At 43.6% G+C, this 24690-nt stretch overlaps 1 protein-coding gene across 1 annotated transcript in view; it reads right to left on the bottom strand.

The window, feature by feature from the left end:
* Window positions 1–24690, bottom strand: part of SLC9A9 (solute carrier family 9 member A9) — a 649412-nt gene that overhangs the window by 231464 nt on the left and 393258 nt on the right. Inside the window, exons 10-11 of the mRNA XM_068974483.1 lie at window positions 20022–20135; window positions 18343–18454 (exon numbers count right to left, since the gene is read on the bottom strand). Coding sequence (XP_068830584.1) covers window positions 18343–18454; window positions 20022–20135 — 226 coding nt within the window. The remainder of the gene's footprint in view (window positions 1–18342; window positions 18455–20021; window positions 20136–24690) is intronic.

Here is a 24690-nt window from a genome sequence, read left to right as displayed (position 1 = left end):
GAAAATCTAGGCCTCACTATATCCCCCTGTGAGGTTCTTAACCCAGCCACCCTCCTGCCTACCCCTGAGGGCTCTCTCCCCTTTCACACTTGCCTAGAAACCTTGGACCATCGGACAAAACCCCGAGAGGGATTGTCACAAGATCCTCTGACCAATCCTGAGGAACTCTGGTACATTGATGGAAGCAGCTTTGTCCTGGATGGAAAAAGAAGAGCTGGATATGAAGTAGTCTCCAATTTTGAGACCATAGAGGCTAAGCCTCTGCCACCAGGTACTTCAGCCCAATTAGCTGAGCTCATAGCCCTGACTCGAGCTTTAGAGCTGGGAAAAGGAAAAAGAGTAGCCATTTACACTGACTTCAAGTATGCCTTTCTGGTGCTACATGCATATGCTGCTATTTGGAAAGAAAGAGGCCACTTGACCACCCGAGTGTCCCCAATCAAATATGGTGATCAAATCCTTAGGCTCTTGGAGGCAGTCCATCTGTCCGCTGAGGTTTCAGTCTCCCATTGTACAGGACATCAAAAAAGGAGCACAGAAGTGGCATGAGGGAAACAAGCAGCTGGTCAGGCAGCTAAGAGAGCAGCATTACAGAACAATGACCTAATAGGGGTTGCCTATTAGGTCATTAGCTCCACAGACTAATTTGCCAGGGAACCTCCAATGAAAGTTAGTTAACTCCTTACGTGCCACCACTCATTTAGGGGAGAAAGCCCTCCAAAGATGAATAGAAAGGTCCTTCAGAGGAACAGGCCTCCAAATGACTAAAAGGGAAGTGGTCTCCTTTTGTCCCACTTGCCAATTAAATAACCCCCAAGGAGCTCGAAGACCCCAGCTGGCCCAGCCTGTCCAATGATGTGGTACCTACTCAGGAGAGGACTGGCAGATGGACTTCATCCAGATGCCAGTTTCTCCAGGGTATAAATACCTATTAGTCATGATAGATACATTCACAGGATGTATTGAAGGCTTTCCCACCTGGACTGAGAAGGCTGGGGAGGTGGTAAAAAATTGCTCCATGAAATCATTCTGAGATTTGGTCTACCCAGGTCATTAAAAGTGACAATGGGACATCATTTATTCTAAGGTCACCCAAGGGGTCTCTAAAGCATTGGGCATTACTTATTATCTCCATTGTGCCTGGAGGCCTCAGTCTTCAGAAAAAGTAGACAGAGCCAACCAATTCTTAAAATCAGCAATAAAAAAGATAACCCAGAAGACCTCCCTGGGATGGAAGGAGGCTTTACCAATAGCTCTCCTCTGCACCAGTATTGCCCCTAAGGAACAGGCTGGTCTTAGTCCTTATGGGATACTATATGGGAGACCTTTTGTTTATGTCAATGACCTCTTCCTAGATCCAGAGGCTTAGACCCTCTGGTCTTATACCATAGCCATTGGACAATTCCAACAGGATATATGCTTGTGGGGTGTCAACTAGGACCCAAAAGATTCTAAAGCATCACCACTATATGCTCCAGGGACTCAAGTCTTATGTAAAGTCTGGAAAGATGGGTCCCCAAAGGCACAACTCCAGCCCATGTGGAAGGGCCCCTACCCTGTAATACTTTCTATGCCCACAGCAGTCAAGGTACCAGGACATGACCCCTGGATTCACTACTCACAAGTCAAGCTGTGGAAAAAAGCAGAAGAGGACACTCAATACACCTGTGAGCCCCTGGGAAATCTCAGATACCTATTCAGAACTACAAATAGTGCCATTCTAATGAGCACCGCAATTAAGTTTCTGGGGATAAGATTTCTCAGGACAGCTCTGAAGAGCCAACACAGCTTGGCAGGGGTTGTACTCCAAAACAGACAGGAGATGGATCTTCTGATCCCTGAACAAGGAGGGACTTGAGCCATCTTGAATGAGACGTGTTGTTTCTGAGTAAATACCTCCAGCTAAGTTAAAGAAAGTCTCACAGTCCTCAAGAAAAACATTCAGACCCCACAGGATCTCAAAGAATAAGCTGGAGAGTTCTCTAGGTGGCTAAAATCTCTCTTTGGGGATGCTCCTGGAAATGGGAAATTTGGAGTTGGCTAATGCCCCTACTCGGAGAAGGCAATGGCACCCCACTCCAGTACTCTTGCCTGGAAAATCCCATGGATGGAGGAGCCTGGTAGGCTGCAGTCCATGGGGTCGCTAAGAGTTGGGCACGACTGAGCGACTTCACTTTCATTTTTCACTTTCATGCATTGGAGAAGGAAATGGCAACCCATTCCAGTATTCTTGCCTGGAGAATCCCAGAGACAGAGGAGCCTAGTGGGCTGCCGTCTATGGGGCTGCACAGAGTTGGACACGACTGAAGCGACTTAGCAGCAGCAGCAGCAATGCCCCTGCTAGTCCCTGTCATCACCATATTGATGCTGCTTGTGATTGCTCCATGTATTATCAGTTGTCTAACCTATTTTGTCTCTGCCCAGGTCAACAAGCTACAACATGCAGTGCCAGTTCAACAGGGATATGTAAAACCACAGAAAATATCACTCACCCTTAGATGGACACTGCTATAAGGACTCTGAGGCCTGAGACTCGCAAGAAGGGGAGACCCAATGCCCCTCGCTGTCCCAGTTCGGCATGAAGTAGCCAGAAAGACCTTGATGCCCCTATTCCCAAAGAATTGGGCCTCCCATCTCTTGAGGGGAGAAATGTTAGGTAGTTAGAATAGGAAAAAGGAGTCCAGAATGGCGGTGGCTAAAAGACAAGGAAGGGAAAAGCCCTCAAAAATAGAACAAAGGAAGATCCAAGGACTGGAGTGGGGACCTCAGGTAAAACAAACAGCACTCCTGGCTGGCCCAATTTACATAGGGCAGGCCCCGGGGGAGGAGAAAAACATATTATAAGAGGAGCCTACTTTGGGCTCCTCTTTGGGCTGGGGGCCTCTCTTCTCTTCATGTCTTTTGGGTTGGCATGCCCTTATGCCTTGAGGATGTATTTTCCTTTACTTTCTAAATAAAACTGAGCTGTAACACAGAGCCGTAACACTCGTCCATCTGAGAGCTGTAACACTGGTCCGTTCCTTCAAATTTTTGTTGTGACAAGACAGAACCGAGGAAATGATATACTCCCCCAGCAATATCAACCCCGATCTGTGACTTGAATGAGAGAGGATTTACTGCAATGGTTCAAGAACTGAATTTGGGGAGACTGTGTGCTCCCAGAGCTTAGCCTACCAGAGGATTCTGTATATCTGCTTACCCCATGTCTCTCTCCCCTTATATGTCTCTGCAGAATCACAGGTGTTTTCTTAACAGATGAGGAAATACAGGTTAGGAGAGACGGAGGGGCCAAGGTTACATAGTAAATGGTATGACTAGTTATTCAATCTGTGTTTCATTCTCCCGACTGAGTATGTAACCCATAACAAAGATGAAAAATCATGATTATCTTAAGAATTTGAATTTTTAGGAAAGATGTGAAGAAGAAAATCATCTTCCCTTTCCTAGGCAGATCAACCTGAGGCAACATTTGGAAAAAGGTATTTTGCCTTTTGCTGTCCCTCCTCAGTTCTTTCTGTGCCTTCTTTCTCAGTCTCTGTCTCCCTTTCCCCACATCACTGCCATTGTGCCGCTCCCCGACCCCACCTGAGCCCAAGCTGCCCTATGCGAACACGATAGGTTTCCGACTTTCCAGTCAAGACCCTCATTTCCCCATGCAGCCAAAACGAGCTTCCTGCCAGGAAGAAAACAACTGGAAGGACGAAATCTGCTGGGGAAAGGAAAGCACACAGTTCTGAAGGGCTTGCTTTTTGAGATAGTTGTTAACATGCGTGCTTTCATGTTTACTTGTGGAATTGAAAACAGCTCCCTGAAGGTCCAGTGACGGTTTTCAAGCACTGAGGAACAGTTGGTGAGTGGGACTGAGGGTCTTGTAAAGGGTGGGCAAGGTGTTATTCACAGGCAGGGCACCTGCCCTGGTGTCTCCCTCTGCCCTCTCACGTGACCACAGGGCTTTAAAAGTTCCTAGTGTTTGGAAGAGGGTCAGTTGGAGGCCTGGCAAAGGGTCTGGAACCCATCCCTATTCACAGAGGTTTGGTCTGTCTGTGAAGAACTTGGTTGCCCAAACAGCTTTTGAAGGACCCCAGTATATTCAGAGTAAATGCTGAAAATTCCTAATTGACATAATGGCTCTATTGAAAATTTAGCACAAGGCATTTTCAAATGTAACTGCTTCTTGCTCATTTGCACATATAACTTACTTGAGTCAATCTTATTGACTTCTTCTGAACTCTATCCACAGAACCTGAGGGTGGAATTAGAGGGATTTATGCATGGCACAGACAGACTTATTTTTTGAGCTTGCTTTGTGTGTATCGATAATTTTCTAAGGTTATGTCAACCTAATGTCAGAAACAAGCAAGCAATTAGGAAGCAAATTCAGGCAGAAAACAGGGGAAAACAATGTAGTCTATTTTTTTGCCTCAGTAGACAGTTTCACTTGATTAAAACTATCAGTCAGATATTTGTGATACCTGTGACACGACTGAGCGACTGAACTGAACTGAACTGAACTGTGACATATCTGAAAAACTGAAATGATCATGTAAGTTTCCCAAATTAAATAAGATTATTTATTTTTCTGTATGTTTGTAAGACCTTGTCTTGAGATATAGGGAGAGGTGACAAGCATTTTGGGTTGTCCCCTTTCATTACTCAGCGTCTCTCAGGCTGGCATGCTCTTCTTGGCTTACTCTATATATAGCGTGGTTGGGTAATCTACAAGGTCTTGCCACTTTTTCACACTCAATAAATGCTTAAGTAGATAGTGACATTTTGCACGTGTCAACTTGTCCCAATTCAGTTCAGTTGCTCAGTCATGTCCGACTCTTTGCGACCCCATGGACTGCAACACACCAAGCTTTCCTGTCCATCACGAACTCCCAAAGTTTACTCAAACTCATATCCACTGAGTCAGTGATGCCATCCAACCATCTCATCCTCTGTCATCCCCTTCTCCTCCCGCCTTCAATCTTTCCCAGGATCAGGGTCTTTTCAAATGAGTCAGTTCTTAGCATTAGGGGACCAAAGTATTGGAGTTCCAGCTTCAGCAACAGTCCTTCCAATGATTATTCAGGACTGATTTCCTTTAGGATTGATTGGTTGGATCTCCTTGCAGTCCAAGAGACTCTCAAGAGTCTTCTCCAACACCACAGTTCAAAAGCATCAATTGGTTGGTTCTCAGCTTTCTTTATAGTCCAACTCTCATATCCATACATGAAAAACCATAGCCTTGACTAGACGGACCTTTATTGGCAAAGTAATGTCTTTGCTTTTTAATATGCTGTCTAGGTTGGTCATAGCTTTTCTTTCAAGGAGCAAGCGTCCTTTAATTTCATGGCTGCAGTTACCATCTGCAGTGATTTTGGAGCCCAAGAAAATAAAGTCTCTCACTGTTGCCATTGTTTCCCCATCTATTTGCCATGAAGTGATGGGACTGGATGCCATGATCTTAGCTTTCTGAATGTTGAGTTTTAAGCCAACTTTTTCACTCTCCTCTTTCACTTTCATCAAGAGGCTCTTTAGTTCTTCACTTTCTGCCATAAGTGTGGAGTCATCTGCCATAAAGGAGACAGATTCTACCATAAGGGTAGTGTCCCAGAGATGGTTACAATATATTTTCCTCACAAAAACTGTTACCTTGAGTTTCACTTTGAGTTTATAACGTTTCATGTCTTAGTGCCAGGAATAAGTTGCTGCTGGAACTAAAAGCAGAAGATCAGCAATTGTCCTTAAATGAAGGGATCAGGGGTTCTTGCCATCCATGGGTATGTCAGTAGCATTAGCACAGGTAGGTCCTCAGTAGTGATCTGACAGTCATACCTTATTAGGAATAAAAACCTTCATCTCTGATAGAAGATTTTTCTGAGAACAGTTGTGGGTTTATATGAATCAAGTCTCTGTGAAGCACTAATGGCTATCTTTTTCTGTGGTGGTTAAAGAAAACGATGGAAATTCCCAACTGTTGACTGTTTCCTAAGTGGCCGTCCCTGTGCCAGGCATTTTATATTCATTTTCTAGTTTGGTTTTCAACACTGACCAACTATGGTAAACACCATTTTACAGCCAAGAGAGCTGAGGTTTGGAGAGGGTTAACCACACCGCTTCCCATGGCTAAGACTGCTTTAAAGCATGAGCCCTCTGCATTTTACCAAAACAGTAGCTCCTATTTATGCCCTTGGGATTCTCTAGGCAACAATACTGGAGTGGGTTGCCATTGCCTTCTCCCTTAGAAAATATTATTGTCTGCCAAATAGAGGAATCTAATCTTCTATTTAAAAATGCAGTGGCTCATAACTTTTACTCTAAATTTATTTGGGAACTAAGTGAAGAATATGCTATTTTGACCTAATAATAGGAGATAACTATGGGACTGGCTGTAGTTTGAAGCTAGTTCTCAGATGTTCTCAGCTTGCCATATTCACACTTTTCCCCAGCATTTGAAGCTATATGAGGACTTAATGGAGAGCTTCCCTGGTGGCTCAGTGGTAAAGGACTCACTTGTCAATGTAGGAGATACAAGAGAGTTGGGTTTGATTCCTGGGTTGGGAAGATCCCCTGGAGAAGGAAATGGCAACCCACTCCTGTAGTCTTGCCTGGAGAATTCCATGGACAGAGGAGCCTGGAGGGCTACAGTCCATGGGGTGGCAAAGAGCTGGGCATGACTTAGCAACAGAGCACACATTTGGACTTAATGGAATATTCAGTTCATATGGGCCTACTGCGTTTGTCTACTTTGTCATTGCAATGTGGCACGTGGCTATTTATTATTTAAGATGACTTTTTCTGTGACCGTGTGATACACTGGTTAGAACATTTTCATGACTCCTTCCTCATTCCTTCCTATTTGAAGACCTCAGAAGACCTTCTCCACTTGCCCACTTGCCCACTCACGTCCACCCCAGGCTTCAGTGAGAGAGCTGGGGACTTGGTGCGGTTCATCTTCTCTAGTAGAGAAAACAAATATCCTGAGCTTGTGCCCTGTGAGCTGCTTAGTGGTTTTGTAGTGGCTGCAGTCCATGGGATCGCTAAGAGTCGGACACGACTGAGTGACCTCACTTTCACTTTTCACTCATGCATTGGAGAAGGAAATGGCAACCCACTCCAGAGTTCTTGCCTGGAGAATCCCAGGGACGGGGAAGCCTGATGGGCTGCCGTCTATGGTGTTGCACAGAGTCAAACACGACTGAAGTGACTTAGCAGCAGTGGTAAGGAAGAGAGTGGCCTAATTAATTGCACAAGGTACACCAAGAGCTGGAAGGAGATGTAGCTCGGGAACAGGGGAGGACACGGGTCTCTGGGGGAGGGGGCTTTGAAGAGGAAGCCTTGGCAAGGAATGCTTGACGCCATGATGATGTCATCCAGGTTGTCTTTCTCTGGAAGAATGAAAAAGGAAGAGACAAGAAGAGAAAAAGTCCTGCTGGAATTTCCCAGGCAGTCCGGTGCTTAGCACTCCATGCTTTCACTGTCTGGGCCTGGTTTGACCCCTGGTTGGGGAACTAAGATCCAGCGCACTAAGATCCAGTGCACCTCCCCTCCCCTTCAAAAAACAACAAAAACAGAGTCCTCTTGCTTAGAGAAGCCTCAGATTCTCAGACAACCCTTGCATATACGTTTACAGAAATCTTTTTTGTTTTTTTTTTCCTAAGCTGAAGCTAAGCCTGATTCTTGATTCAAATCACTTGGCTCATATAAAAATCTTAGGGTTTTAAATGAGATCTAAAGTTTTTAATTGGAAACCAAAAACATCCCCCCAATACAAAGCAAGTGAAGATTTGAAAAACAGTCTCATATCAGTTACTTACAAGGAAGTAACTTTACATATTACTTACAAGGAAGTGTTAACAATGTCTACTGTTATGAAGACTCAGTATTTTTCTTGGTGAAAAATACTTTCATTTAAAAAACAAATGGTTTTATTTGTGGATCTCTTTCCTTAAGTGTATTGTTGCTTGGCTTGCACCTGTAGAATTAGGCAAGCCTGGTCTGAGAGCTGCATATGGGGCAATTTTGGATTCCGAAGTTCCCAGTCTGATAGAACAGGAATGGAGAGTCCTTAAGTGGCATTTTGGTGAAGTATACCATTTAAATTGTGTAGACACTGTTGTGTAGACACTGCAAGGAGATCCAACCGATCCATCCTAAAGGAAATCAGTCCTGAATATTCAATGGAAGGACTGATGCTGAAGCTGAACCTCCAAAACTCTGGCCACCTGCTGCTAAGAACTGACTCATTGGAAAAGACCCTGATGCTGTGAAAGATTGAAGGTGGGAGGAGAGGGGATGACAGAAGATGAGATGGTTGGATGGTATCACTGACTCTTTGGACATGAGTTTGAGTAAACTCTGGGTGTTGGTGATGGACAGGGAAGCCTGGCGTGCTGCAGTGCAGGGGCATGCAATGAGTCGGACATGACTGAGTGGTTGAACTGACTGACTGACTGAGATACTGTTTTAAATTGTTCATTCATCTGCCTATTTATCTGTCACTTATTTGTAGAAGGCTACTCAGGTTCAAGTAGTGGGCTGGGTGCTGAGTGAACCCAATAGATAAGCATTTAGCCTCACAAAGCTCCCTGTCTAGAGGGGCACAGAGTTGGGTGAACCAAAAATCATAGTGGAATGAGATGGGTATTAGGAGAGGAGAAGTGTTGGGTGTTACAGAAACAGAGGTGAGGGACATCAACCCAGACAACTGGGAAAGGAGTATGTCAAGGCTGTATATTATCACCCTGCTTATTTAACTTATATGCAGAGTACATCATGCAAAAATGCCAGGCTGGGTGAAGCACAAGCTGGAATCAAGATTTCCAGGAGAAATATCAACAACCTCAGATATGCAGATGACACCACCCTTATGGCAGAAAGCAAAGAGGATCTAAAGAGCCTCTTGATAAAGGTAGAAGAGGAGAGTGAAAGAGCTGGCTTAAAAAATTCAACACTCGAAAAACTAAGATCATGGCATCTGGTCCCATCACTTCATGGCAAATAGATAGGGAAATGTTGGAAACAGTGAGAGGCTTTATTTTCTTGGGCTCCAAAATCACTGCAGATGGTGACTACAGCCATGAAATTAAAAGACACTTCCTCCGTGGAAGAAAAGCTGTGACAAACCTAGACAGCATATTAAAAAGCAGAGACATTACTTTGCCAACAAAGGTCTGTCTAGTCAAAGCTATGTTTTTCTAGTAGTCATGTATGGATGTGAGAGTTGGACCATGAAAAAGGCTGAGTATTGAAGAACTGATGTTTTTGAACTGTGGAATTGAAAAGACCTGAGTGTCCTTTGGACTGTAAGAAGATCAAACCTGTCAATCCTAAAGGAAATCAGTCCTGAATAATCATTGGAAGGACTGATGCTGAAGCTGAAATTCCAATACTTTGGCACCTGATGCAAAAAGCTGACTCATTGGAAAAGACCCTGATGCTGGGAAAGATTGAAAGCAGGAGGAGAAGGGGACGACAGAGGATGAAATGGTTGGATGGCATCACTGACTCAATGGACATGAGTTTGAGCAAGTTCTGAGAGATAGTGAAGGACAGGGATGCCCAGGGTGCTGTAGTCCATGGGTTGCAAAGAGTCGGACTCGACTGAGTGACTGAACAACAACAAGAAGAGTTTTCCTACAGGAAGTGACGTCTAAGCCAAGATGTGAAGGATAAAACCAATTACTGAGTAAAAGAGTGAAGGTGGTGGGTGTGGAAAGGGGTCAGGGCAGACCAAGAACCTGAGTAAACGGTGGGGGGTGGGGTTTGGGGAGTGGAGGTAGGAAAGATCTCCACATGCTTGAGGAACTGGAGGAAATTCAGTAACTGGGTAAACATTGCTCTGCTGATAAGACTGGCAAATGGAAAAAAAGAAGCAAGACTGGCATCACAGAAGGGTCTAAAGCAAAAGTGAATAAAGTGGGGGGAATGTATTGAAGAGAGAGGTTCAGAACAGAAACCATGCACTGTGATTATGTTCTGGGATGTGCTTCTCAGGCTTTCACATGTACAGAAATTGCCTGGGAATCTTATCCGAAGGCAGACTTGGACTCAGCATTTCTAAAGAGATCCCCAGGGGTGTCATAGCTGCTGGTCCCAGGACCACGGCTTTGGGTTCAAAGGATCAAGAAAGCCTGGAAGTGCTCCTTTTATATGGTGGCTGGTAATTGTGTCGGACAGTCTGATGGCTTAATATGGTTCCATTTATTTAGGTGGTCATAGAGAGAGAGGGTCTATATTTAACTTCTATGCAGAGTACATCATGAGAAACCCTGGGCTGGAAGAAACACAAGCTGGAATCAACATTGCCAGGAAAAATATCAATAACCTCAGATATGCAGATGACACCACCCTTATGGCAGAAAGTGAAGAGGAACTAAAAAGCCTCTTGATGAAAGTGAAAGTGGAGAGTGAAAAAGTTGGCTGAAAGCTCAACATTCAGAAAACTAAGATCATGGCATCTTGTCCCATCACTTCATGGGAAACAGTGGAATCAGTGTCAGACTTTATTTTTTTGGGCTCCAAAATCACTGCAGATGGTGACTGCAGCCATGAAATTAAAAGACGCTTACTCCTTGGAAGAAAAGTTATGACCAACCTAGATAGCTTATCAAAAAGTAGAGACATTACTTTGCCAACAAAGCTGCTAAGTTGCTTCAGTCGTGTCCGACTCTGTGCGACCCCATAGACGACAGCCGCTTCAGTCGTGTCCGACTCTGTGCGACCCCATAGACGACAGCCCACCAGGCTCCCCCGTCCCTGGGATTCTCCAGGCAAGAACACTGGAGTGGGTTGCCATTTCCTTCTCCAATGCATGGATGCATGCTAAGTCACTTCAGTTGTGTCCGACTCTGTGCGACCCCATGGACAGCAGCCCACCAGGCTCCTCTGTCCACAGGATTCTCCAGGCAAGAATACTGGAGTGGGTTGCCACTTCCTTCTCCAAGATAAAGACTGCTACTGCTGCTGCTGCTAAATCACTTCAGTCGTGTCCGACTCTGTGCGACCCCATAGACGGCTAGGCACTGCTGAAACAATAACCTAGACTCTTCACTTACACATTTTTCTTTTCTGTAACTGAATGTCAAGAAGGGAAGGCCATTTTGGGGTCTAAGTCTCAGACTGGCTCTGACCACAGCCTGATCAGTAGCTCACCAAAAAGACATAGAAAAATGCTCACCAACATGTGGGCAGAGTTCTTAAGCTGTTCTATAGAACACTGGGGTTCTATACTGAGCACAGTGTTTTCCAAAACTTGAATAGTAATGGCAGTGTTTTCACTAGTAAGGGGGGAAGATAAATGCTAATGGGAAATTTTTCTTAATTTAAAGTTTTTCTTCCATGCCTTCCCCTTAGTTCTTTAGTGCCAGCAGCTATTTGGATGCTAATGAGTGCTGGTGGACAAGCAAATGAGCAACAAACAACATTAGCAGCAAAGCCGGGCCACACTTGGGGCTGTTGTCTTTATGGTTATGTAAACTCATGGATGAGGTTTTATGTTATATCCATATACTGCGATCACATTTTCCAGGTTAAAACCCTTTTGAGTTCATGGGATAGGACACTTCAGGGTTACAGAGTCTCTTCAAAGTGCAATAGAAATGGATAAATTGGCGAATCATGTCTTCTGAAACACTTCTGGGCTCCTTCAACCTGCCCGGATGACTCTGGGCTTCCCTTCTGTCCAGTTCGGCACAGCAACTCTGCATGAGCCTCCACAACCCACTAGCCTACAGTCCCTGGTGGTTCCAGTGGTTTCAGAAAGGCTGCCAGGGCTCAATTAGGCTTGGTATTTCCCCGCCTTCTAGCAATTCTTGGCTCTTATTTAGTTTTAAATTAAATAAAAATTGCAGCACACAGATTTGAATTAAAACAAGAGGCCTGATCTTTGTAATATGCACCATATCAATAGGAAAGCTAATTTGTGCAAAGCACATCTTCTCCTTTAATTTAAACCACAGAGGTTTGCATCTTCGGTTTCAAGTGAACTGAGTGCTGGGTGGGGCCGCCCACTCCAAGCATTAACTGGGGCTGTGCTGAGCACGACAGGAACAGTTTCGGGGAGAGGGGGGCAGGATGCTGAGCAGTCCTCTTAAGCCCTTTGTGCTGGGCGTCACACGATACAACAGAGGACTCCTGGCCTTGAATTTAAAGAAGGTCTTAAAATGTCTCAGGGTAAACTTCCCCAGCTGACTCTGAGCTGCAACCTAGCTACCAAAAAAACCCAGAATTTGCATTATTAAAAGCTTCTCAAGACTGAGGAAGCAAAGAGACCATACTCCTCCTGACCTTGAGACCGTTCCTCATTTTCAAGTTCTAAGGCTGCGCGTGTGTGGACGCTGAGTCTATACAAAATAAACTGGGTAGGGGCTGGGCTTCCCAAGGTGGCTCAGTGGTAAAGAACCTGCCTGCCAGAGCAGGAGATATGAGAGACACAAGTTCAATCCCTGGGTCGGGAAATCCCCTGGCAGAGGAAATGGCAAACCACTCCAGTATTCTTGCCTGGAGAATCCCATGGACAGAGGAGCCTGGTGGGCTACAGCCCACGGGCCCGCAAAGAGTTGGACATGACTGAAGCGACTTAGCACAGGGCCTGTGCTAGGTGAGAAATTCAGCCTGGGTCCTGACAGTGGCTTTGCGCACTTTAACTGGCTCTAGAAGCCAAAGGTGGAGTATTGAGGGGAGAGGGCAGAGGGTGGTGGAGTGGCAGTACGGTCATCATCCAGGAACAATGTGAGGTTTCCCCAAAAACATTGCTGAAACCCCACCATCTATGAAGCTCCACGCCTTACTTCAGTGCTCACTGCAGGCCCTGTGTGCAGGCCGCCCCCCTGCACCGCCCCCCCACACCCCCACAACCAGGAGGTAAGTAATGAGCCCAGGATCCCTCTGCAAACTCTCATCCTCAGGTGCCTCCAGAATGGACATAGGAGCTGATTCAGGTTTATGGGGCCTGAAACTTATACATTTGGGACCCTCTTTAAGAAAAAAGAGACAGAAATATCTTTAACAGATTTTATATACCATCAGAACACACTGCTAGGGCTCATCCCAGGGTCTTGGAACAGGGACCTGGGGAGCTTCAAACTGAAGCTTCTTTAACTTTACAAGTGAATCCACTTCTACTTCTAAAGCATCACCAGCCCTCTTCCTGCCCAGTGCCAAAAAGTCATGTACAAGCGGAGAGTAAAGATGATGGAGGAAAGGCTTTGTCACATAGCAGGTGTAATTGACTAAGACAGAAATCCTGGCTCTTATTTGATTGGCCTTTGAACCATCTGTGCTGCAAGGGCTTAGTGAACCTTGGCCCAAAGCCAAGTTCTCTCTCTGAAACTGCAAGCCGCCTTAAGGGCAGGGTTCTCAGCTTGGTCTCCGTTTACCCCAACACTTACCTAAGGGAGCCTGTAAGGAAATGTCTGTGAAATGAGAAGCTGGGTGATGACAGAGGGGCTGTGTAAATAAATTCACACTTCCTGGGTCAGGAAGATCCCCTGGAGAAAGAAATGGTGACCCACTCCAGTATTCTTGCCTGGAGAATCCCATGGATGGAGGAGCCTGGTAGACTACAGTCCACGTGGTCGCAAACAGTCCACACAACTGAGCGACTTTACTTTCACTTTCACCCATTTTAGATAGAGGGTTATTGTCATTTACTTTCTTCTAAGGACTCTGAAAAATGTTTTGAGCTGTGTAAAGAGAGGCTCCATTTTCATTTCTCAGTGAGGCAAGGACAACTAGGTCCCACCAGCAACCTTCAAAGTTTCCTTCTCACTGGATGATCAAAACCCCTCTGGACATAATTAAGAACATTAAACTACATTATAATGCAAATATTCTTTAAGAGGGTCGGTCGTTTTTCTGATCTCAGCAGCTGTGGTGTCCACATACCCAGAAAAGGCTAGACTGTGTGTATTTGATCTGCTTTTTCACCTCCTCCTCTGGCTTACATTACCTTAAGTTTACCTTTTAAATTCTTTATTTCCCAGCAAATACATTGAAAACTTTAGGTCCTGAGTGAGGCATGGAATATGAGGTATGGAATATCAGGATTTATGCAGAAAATCAAAGCCTAGTCTGGAGCATTCTCTTTTGAAGAAAACTATTGCCCTCCACATGGTGAATTCCCTTGATCCTTCCTACATTCTGATGGGGATCAGTGGGTGCAATGTAGAACTGAGCCTATGGCTGGGGGAAGGGGGTCGCCCACATGTGTGGCTTACTGTGAACTGGATGCTGGAGTTTGCCTGGGCTAGGAAGGGCACGGCTTTGATTTAACTTCTGTTCTCATGACCTTGAGGGTAAATCTGAAGTCCTGTCAAGGCAGAGAAGGATCTAAATTCAAAGTCCGGAGGCCCAGGTTTAAGTCTCAATTCCATCTCTTAACTAGTTGCCAGGATGTGAGCAAGATACTCCAAAGTTCTCCATGTCTTTCTTTCCTTCTCTCTTTTAATCCACAGAAAGAGACCAATGCCTAGCCTATCTTGCTCCCAAGATGAGTCTCAAAACATTACCCACAAAAGGTCTTAGAAAGGTACAGAGTGACTTTAGAGTTGACCATCTATGATTCAATTACATAACCATGTAACGTAGCAATTTCCTCATTTTAAAGCTAAGAAGACAGCTTTTTAGTGGAAAAGTCAATGTTCTTAATAATAGGAACTGGCAGATGGGTATTCCCCTAATTAAACTATTAATGCCAATTCCATTAATGTGATGGAGTTCTAGTTTTTCTTCTAGAGGATGAAAGTGTTTTAGAACAAGGCCAGGTAGTAGCTGTTTTCAGTTCAGTTCAGTTCAGTTCAGTTGCTCAGTCGTGTCCAACTCTTTGCGATCCCATGAATCATTGCATGCCAGGCCTCCCTGTTCATCACCATCTCCCGGAGTTCACTCAGACTCACGTCCATCGAGTCTGTGATGCCATCCAGCCATCTCATCCTCGGTCATCCCCTTCTCCCAGCATCCCTCCCAGCATGAGTCTTTTCCAATGAGTCAACACTTCTCATGAGGTGGCCAAAGTACTGGAGTTTCAGCTTTAGCATCATTCCTTCCAAAGAAATCCCAGGGTTGAGCTCCTTCAGAATGGACTGGTTGAGGTTTTGTAAATCATATGGTTTCTACTGCAACATACAATTCTGCCCTTGTAGAGTAAAGATGGGGCTTCCCTGATGGTGCTAGTGGTAAAGGACCTACCTGCCAATGCAGGAGACATAAAAGATGTGGGTTGGAAGATCCCTGGAGGAGGGCAGGGCAACCCACTCCAGTATTCTTGCCTGGAGAATCCCATGGACAGAGGAGTCCTGTGGACTACAGCCCATAGGGTCACAGAATCCAACACGACTGAAGCGACTTTGCACAGAGTGAACAGCATAAAGGCAGGACGGGCAGTATTATATAAAGAGAGGAAGAGATATGTTTCAACTTCATTCACAAAATTCATGCAGGCTAGATTTGGTTCAAAGGCCCTAGTTCGCTGACCCCCCACTTTAGAATATCAGAAAGGTATCATCAAGTTCTGGGCTTCCTCACATCCCCTGGCCGTACACACCATACTGCTGGCCTCAGATTTTAATGCAGCTCCAATTTGACAGCTAAGCAAACACAGAAGATGCCAAATCCAGAAAACCAGCAAGCCACGAGGTTATTTGGGCAGACATTTCACATCCCAAGACAGCTATTTAAACCTTGCACTTTTCTCAAAATCTTCTTTGTAAAATAAAGCATTGTTTAAAATATAATATCCCAGTTTTAAAAATAAACCACAATTCTCCAGAGTGAAGCTACTGATATTTTGATGGAAATGGAGGAACAGTGCTTCCCAACGCCTAGAAATGCTTTACAAAAATGCACCCCAGTGCCAACTTCTTTACGTGATCCAATCTGTGTTTTGCTGTCCCATTATAAGAGTTAATCATTACCAAAGTTCATCACTGCTTTAAATTAAAGATCACCTACTGGTACACTCTGTATGCCTCTCTCTCTTGGGCACGCCACACTGGCATATCTGGAAATGTAGGGAAGAAACATCAGAGGCCTACAGGAGGACATTTTTAAACTCTGGACCTCCATTTGCCTGCACTTGATTGAATGACTCATTGTCAGCCTGGGAGCTGCCACCCTTTACTGTGTGGAACAGGCCAGGAGGGAAGTGAAGGTGGAACAAGCCTTCTATTCCTAGTCGTTGTTCATTCACTAAGTTGTGTCCAACTCTTGGTAAACCCATGGACCGTAGCCCACCAAGCTCCTCTGTCCATGGGATTTTCCAGGCAAGAATACCGGAGAGAGTTGCCACTTCCTTTTCTAGGAGATCTTCCTGACCCCAAGGATTGAACCTGTGTCTCTTGAATTGCAAGCAGATTCTTTACCGCCAAGCCACCGGGAAGCCCTTATTTCTACTTCTAAAAATGTGGATTTGTTGGGTTTTGAGGTGAAGTTTCACAGACCTTGGCTTAGGAATGATTTCATCCTCAGCCAAGTTACTTAAACTTTTTTTGAGATTCTGAACCTCATTTTTTCCATCTAGAAAATGGATTAATATCTGCTTCCTAGGATTAATTTGGGCTTCCCTTGTTCAGCTGGTAAAGAATCTGCCTGCAATGCAGAAGACCTGGGTTCGATCTCTGGGTTGGGAAAATGCCCTGGAGAAGGTAAAGGCTACCTACTCCAGTATTCTGGCCTGGAGAATTCCATGGCCTTATACGGCTCAGAGGTTAAAGCATCTGCCTGGAATGCTGGAGACCTGGGTTCGATCCCTGGGTCGGGAAGATCCCCTGGAGAAGGAAATGGCAACCCACTCTAGTACTCTTGCCTGGAGAATCCCATGGAGGGAGGAGCCTGGTAGGCTACAGTCCATGAGGTCGCAAAGAGTCGGACACGACTGAGCGACTTCACTTCACTTCATATAGTCCATGAGGTTGCAAAGAGTTGGACACAACTGAGCAACTTTAACTTTCACTTCACTAGGATTGATTTATAATGAGAGGCAAAGCAGAAGGCAATGACAACCCATACCAGTACTCTTGCCTGGAAAATCCTACGGACAGAGAAGCCTGGTAGGCTGCAGTCCATGGGGTCATGATGAGTAGGACACGACTGAGTGACTTCACTTTCACTTTTCACTTTCATGCATTGGAGAAGGAAATGGCAACCCACTCCAGTGTTCTTGCCTGGAGAATCCCAGGGACGGGGGAGCCTGGTGGGCTGCTGTCTATGGGGTCACACAGAGTCGGACATGACTGAAGCAACTTAGCAGCAGCAGCAGATATTCAGTAAATGATAGTTTTTCTCATTTTTTCCATATTCTCCTGTATACCCCATATTTTGTTTGCTCTATTGTGAAGCTTTGTTTTACTCTCATGTATCTTCCAGTGAACTGCCTCCGACTGTAATATAAGTGTACAAGTACATAGAAGGCATGTAAGGGGAAAAGTCTCCAAATAAGAAAAGGCTGATGGTAGGAAAATTAATTGAACGTAAAGGAACACAGTCCCCAGAGCAGTTCAGGGTCAGCAAGTTCATTTTGTTTTCTTTGGGAAAAAGGGGCCTTCAGGTTATGGTTTGAGAGTAGAGACTTTGTTGGTTTCATCCACCTGTGTGTAGGACAGCTCTTGGTGTTTGGTGGAATTGCTATTAACGCTTTTCTCAACTAATAACTGATCATACTTGGATGTGATTTGCTTCTGTACTAACCATGAAAACTTCCTGGAGCTTTGCATAGGGAAGCAGCAAGGTTTCTAAGGAGAAGGAGCCATAACATTGGACAGAAACGGCACCACTTACACACTATTTATCTGTAAGTCTGCATTTTGTGAAACAATTATGCAAATTCCTCCAACTGAAAATTGATCTGAAATAGGTCAGGAAAGGACTTCCTTGGTGGCTCAGTTAAGGAATCTGCCTGCAGTGAAGGGGAGCTGGGTTTGATTCCTGGGTTGGAAAGATTCCCTGGGGGAGGGCATGGCAACTTACTCCAGTATTCTTGCCTGGAGAATCCCCATGGACAGAGGAGCCTGGCGGGCTGTGGTCCATGTGGTCCCAAAGAGTCGGACACAACGGAGTGACTGAGCACAGGTCAGGGAAAAGTTCAGTGGCTATTCTAGGCCAGATTCTGGCCAGTTTTGGGCAGATATTGAAACTCGTGGCTATCTTAACCATATTCTCTTTAATTTCATTTTCTTTCTGGAAAGAAATGCCATTGTTGCACAGAATGTATGGATAGCAGCATGAAAGTAGGTACAATGGGGTAAAGAGAAGTTATGCTTCCCCAAGAAGTCTCTAAGTATAATGTAGAGTGCACATGGTTTTCAAGTACAAGGAAAAAATATGAGAGAAGAGTTGCACGAACACACAAAATTCACATACCTGAAAACATCATCATGTGTTGGAAGTTCCAGGGGATCGTGTGTTTCCGGCCTAGATTCAGGAGGAAGGAGAGGGGATATATGTTGCAGGCTCTGGCTACAAAAATTGCTACCTGTGGATAAGCGCCGGGAAACATTGAGGAAAATGTTGTTGCAGTAAGTGTGATAGTCCTTGGGCTTTAAATATTATGACCTTAAGCTTCTCTATATTATGACCCAGAAAATAGGAACAAACATGTAGATACATGTATGTCTAAACCGCTTCCAAAATTCATCTTTCAATGTCACTTCCTTTCCAGAAATAATAGAGGTCTTCTTTGAACATATACTCGGTTTAAAATTGTTAATCCAATACCATTTCAATCACCGTAAATTTTCTCATCACATTTATGTGGCTGATAACTGACTCTATGCTCAATTCTGCTGCGAAATGTGAGGCAGAGACCATTCCGAGGCTGTGCCATTATCCTCTCAAGCAGCACTTGAGAAAGGATAAATGTGCTTTGGCTCACGATTATCATCTTACTTCCCATCAGTTTATACTCTCTAAATCTAGCAAGCTTCACTTATTTTTTTTTTCTTTTAGTGAATTTAATTTCGAGAGGAATTGCCTGTCTAAATGTATAAAACAACTTTTGCTTTAAGAGGCATTTCACTAAAATCCAAGCTATACAGGTTAAAAAATCTATGAAAATACTGGCGGTACTCATCTGTCCCCTTTTGACATCTTGGACATCTTCCCTGATTGTCTGTGCTAGTCTGTCCTCAAATGGTAGGAGTTACTTGGGAAAGAGGGCGCGTCCTTCTAAGACTTGGATGGAATTTGAAAATTCACTTCTCTGCTCAGTGAAAAGAGAACAAGAGGCCAGGGCTGGTGCCTAGTTGGACCAGGGCTTCCAGAGAGGAGATGGCTCTCTTGGCTGTTAGGATCGTCTACCTGTGATCCCAGAGGTCATCATGTCCATTTTCCAACCAGGAACAAGGATAACAGCTGCTGACTATCCCTGGGAACATCCACAGTGGCTCAGTATCTTTTCTGATAGACATCCATTTCCTCTGGGAATGCTTAGATCCCAGACCTAGAGCAAGAAAAGCCCCCTGCATTAAAAGTGAGGTCTAGACTTTACCTGATCTTTCACTTACAGGAAAGAGGCTGTCTTATTAAACTTACATGTGCACAATGCTTAAGATAGTGAAAGCACACCCATCATGGTAATTTGACTTGATCTTTACTCTGTCTATCCTTTTTACAAAGTCTTCACTGGAAAAAAGATTTTACCATCTTTCAATGAAAGTATTTCTAAAGTTCTAAGGCCTGGCTGTTTTCTGATACGTTCTAACGCAGATTAAACATTAAAAAAATGGGTTGACATAATTTTTATGTAAATGATTCATAACATATTTTAAACATATTTTGAATATTCAAAAAATGTCTTCCTCTTTCAGTTTTTTTTCCCTTTATTTTCCTCAGCAATTTCCAAACTTTATATCTTGAACCACAGACATTTAATAAAGGCCCCAATATTTCTTAGGATGCTTTTCTCCTCTAACTCAAATTACTTACATGTTTTGAATTTGAACTTTGCAGTAAATCTGAGGAAAATGAACAATTTAAAAGAATAATCCCTAAAGTTAAGTAGTTTGTTTTCTTCTCCTTGTGTTCAGTATTTCAAAGGATACAAAAGCTCCAAGTATGAAAAGAGCATTGAAGATGTGATTCTGGAACGTGAACAGTGCCAGGCCCATGTAACAGAAGATGACATTCTCAGCCAAGAAGTTCATAAATTCAAACAACTGGAAACAAAACAGAGAACAAAAGCCATGAATTATGACTCAGCTTTGAGTGCATTTAATTTCCTGTGGCTGTGTTTGGTGGCTAGATGGTCCTCCTGTATCTGGGAAGGCCATCCTTAGGACTGGCCAGGACTCTACCCTGGCTCTCTGCCCAGGGACAGATGCCACATCCATGTCAACATCTCAGCCTCCTTTCCAACTGCAAGGCTGTCAGTGATATCCCAGGGTGAGATTTACCAGCATGATCCTCAATGGCACAATTCCTACCGGGATGACAGAACAGTCCCTCTTACAGAAAACGAAACTATGTGATTTGGTTAATGTGCCCTGTAGTGAACCATGCAAGAATGTTCTAGCCCATTCTGTACATCACCCAGAAGGTGCACTTGAGTTCTCAGACCCTGGAAGAACTAAATTAAAAAAAAAAAAGCTTTAGCTAAATTATGTTCCTCAGGCAGGCAAGAGAGACAAACCTGGAGAACTTAGAAACTTGTGGTAAGGATGAATGTCAACTATATTTCAACATTAGAATGATCAGGATCAGTATCATATTTCAAACTTCAGACAATAAGACTCATTAAATTGACTGATGTAGGTATATCCATTAAATGTCTACAATTTCTAGCCGGTAAAAGAAAATGATTAATCCCAGGGATCAGTTTATTCAGCAAGAACACAATAGATACATCACATTACAGTCAGAGGGATAGAGTAATAACATGTTATGCTGAGGGATGCTCCTAAGAGTTATTCTTAGACCATTAACTAAACAATTTAAGTTGAACATGAAAAACATTCTCCAACTTCCAGGTTAGAAGTGAAAGGGAAATATGTCCAGGGGCTCCAGCAAAGGCAGATTTGGGAGAGACATTAGTTTATGTTCCAGACTTTTCATTTGGAAGTTTCTGAAACTTCCTTCCCAGACCTACATAAATCACCATGGGAGGTAAACGTCTCTGGAGGCATTTCTCTTGACTTTTTAAGGACTCATTATTTTTTCATGTAATGTATTTACAGCCCCACCAATAATGCCCAATACCTGTTCACTGACAGTTGACAGAAAGAAAGCAGAATCTTGTCAGACACATTATTTAAAACCAGTAATAGAAAGAATGGATTAAAAAGACACAGCTCTTTTGGTACAGGATGGTCTTTCTGCAGCAGTTCAGTTCAGTTCAGTTCAGTCACTCAGTTATGTCCAACTCTTTGTGACCCCATGAACTGCAGCATGCCAGGCCTCCCTGTCCATCACCAACTCCCAGAGTTCACTCAGACTCACGTCCATCGAGTCAGTGATGCCATCCAGCCATCTCATCCTCTGTTGTCCGCTTCTTCTCCTGCCCCCAATCCCTCCCAGCATCAGAGTCTTTTCCAGTGAGTCAACTCTTCACATGAGGTGGCCAAAGTACTGGAGTTTCAGCTTTAGCATCATTCCTTCCAAAGAAAACCCAGGGCTGATCTCCTTCAGGATGGGACTGGTTGGATCTCCTTGCAGTCCAAGGGACTCTCAAGAGTCTTCTCCAACACCACAGTTTAAAAGCATCAGTTCTTCGGTGCTCAGCCTTCTTCACAGTCCAACTCTCACATCCATACATGACCACAGGAAAAACCATAGTCTTGACTAGACGGACCTTAGTCAGCAAAGTAATGTCTCCGCTTTTGAATATGCTATCTAGGTTGGTTGTAGTGATCATCAATTATCCTGAGCACTCACTTTACATTCTAGGCCAGCTCATCTAAACAAACACTGTAACCCAAATAGCCACAGACAATGTGAAAATATGGGGGGAAATACAGGAGATGGGGGATACTTTTCTATTTCATTATATCTTTACTTTTTCAAAAAGTGAGATTTGCCTATGTGCCATAACACGCCAGGCTGCTGTAACAAAATACTATGGACTGGGTGATTTGAACAACAGAAATTCATTTCTCATAGTTCTGGAGGCTGGAAATTCTAAGATCCAAGTGCTGGGCAATTTGGTTCTGGTGAAGGCCCTCTTGATGGCGTGCAAACAGCAACCTACTTGCTGTGTCCTCACATGGCAGAGAGAAAGGGAGAACTTCTTTCTACTGTTTCACCTTCTGAAGGTACTCATCCCATTTATGAGCACTCCACCCTCATGACCTAATTACCTCCCAAAAGCCCACCTCTAAGTGCCATCACATTGAGGATTAGGGCTTAAACAAATGAATTTGTTAGGAGGAAGGTGGGAGAAGATATTCAGTCCAGAGAGACTACCCAGTTTTTGACATTAATAATCACATTGCTGTTATTATTCAGTTGTTACGTTGTGTACAACTCTTTGTGATCCCATGAACTGCAGCACACCAGGCTTCCCTGTCCTTCACTATCTCCCTGAGTTTGCTCAAACTCATGTCCATTGAGTTGGTGATGCCATCCAACCATCTCATCCTCTGTCACCACCTTCTCCTCCTGCCTTCAATCTTTCCCAGCATTAGGGTCTTTTCCAATGAGTAGGCTCTTTGCACCAGGTGACCAAAGTATTGGAGCTTCAACTTCAACAACTGTCCTTCCAATGAATATTCAGAGTTGTTTTTTAGGATTGACTGGTTTGATATCCTTCTGTCCAAGGGACTCTCAAGAGTTTTCTCTAGCACGACAATTCAAAAGCATCAGTTCGTTGATGCTCAGCCTTCATTATGGTCCAACTCTCACATCCAAACATTACTACTGGAAAAACCATAGCTTTGACTATATGGACCTTCATTGGCAAAGTGATGTCTCTACTTTTTAATGCACTGTCTAGGTTTGTCATAGCTTTAATAACCTCATATCAAGGTTAAATGCATAGGTCCTTCCCTTCTTGGGTCCCCATCCCAAATGTATTTTACTCTAGAGAGGACATTTGCTGACTAGGATCCATTCAGCCTCTTAGTGGTCGTACCCCAGTTTTGTCTCTGGGGTCCACTTCTTTCCCCATTTTCAGACCAGTGTGTTTGGTTCAAAAATGTGTGTGATGAATTCAGCTATTATTAGCTGGAGTTAGGACTTCTGAATGTGAGACATTAAAAAAAAAAAGTAAGTTAAAGAAACAAAAAATATGTTTGTATATGGATGAATCCATCAAGTGTATTAACATACACATGTACACACAGCTTGTTCATTTTACAGACATTTAATGTTTGTATTAATTTTTTACTACAAACATGTTACTTTCAGAATTTAAAAAAAATGAATTAAACTACAAGAAAGAAAAACAAATATTGAAGTAATATATTAATACATACATATGGAATCTAGAAAAAATGGTATTGATGAACTTACTTGCAGGAGGACCGGAATAGACATAGAGAAGAGACTTGTAGGCACAGCGGCAGAAGGAAAGGGTGGGACACATTGAGAGTATTGACAGATATACACTGCCATGTGTAAAAGAGACAGCTAGTGGGAAGCCGCTGTGTAACACAGGGCACGCAGTTCGGTGCTCTGTGATGACCTAGATGGGTAGACGGAAGGGGTAGGGAGAGGCTTCAGAGGGAGGGGATATACATATACTTACAGCTGATTCACGCTCTTGTATGGAAGAAACTCACACAACACTATAAAGCTATTGTCCTTCAATTAAAAATGAAAAATTTAAAAATAGAGTAGAAAAAGATATTTCCCCAATATTTTCTTTCTTTAGCCTTGCTTTCACAGCAACTCTTCATCTTTTTGGTTTTAGGAAATTATCAAGCATCCTCATCTGTGTGTGTCCTCAGTCACTCAGCTGTGTCTGATTCTTTTGTGACCGTATTGACTGTAGCCCGCCAGACTCCTCTGGCTGTGGGATTCTTCAGGCAAGAATACTGGAGTGGGTAGTCCTTCCCTTCTCCAGGGGATCTTCCTGACCCAGGAATTGAACCCGTGTCTCCTGTATTGGAAGGAGGATTCTTTACACTGAGCCACCAGGGCAGTCATCGTGCAAAATGCTACATAAATCTAACTGTATTTTTATATAATTTACTTTCATTAGCTCAATAATATTTATAAGTCTCTTTCCATGGCAATAAATTTGAATCTTCTAAACAATTTTTAATGGCAGCATAATCTCTTCATATCTTCATATCAAATTTTATTTCACTGTGTCCATTATTACCCATTATTAGACATTTGGTTGTTTCAGATTTTCCCCTTATAAACAAAACTGTACTGAGCATCTTTATACAAACCTCTCTCCTCAGCTGAGTGACTATTCCTTAGGCGAAATATCCAGATATGGGCTACTTCTGTCAAAGGACATGCATTAATTTTACTTTATCAACATACTACCAGTCTGCCTATCAGAAAGATTATACCAATTTTCATCTCTAACAATGGTGTCGAGGCTGTGTTTTCCTCATATTCTTGCCAAAATTAATTTTTATCAATTTAAAAAAAAACCTTTGACAATCTGATAGACTCATTTTAAATTGTAGCTGGTTGTTAGAATTTTAAAAAAGATTCCCTTCAAAGCAAGGTGGTAGCACTGATTAGCACTGCTTTGTCTATTTATATCATGTAGCAAAATTCCCCTGAATGAATAGGCTTAATAATAACTTCCTTCTTGGG

This window comes from Capricornis sumatraensis, chromosome 1 (genome assembly GCF_032405125.1).
Source record: "Capricornis sumatraensis isolate serow.1 chromosome 1, serow.2, whole genome shotgun sequence".
Classification (NCBI taxonomy): Eukaryota; Metazoa; Chordata; class Mammalia; order Artiodactyla; family Bovidae; genus Capricornis; species Capricornis sumatraensis.
Note: the sequence above shows the minus strand (reverse complement) of the source record. Positions and strands in the feature narration are given on the sequence as shown.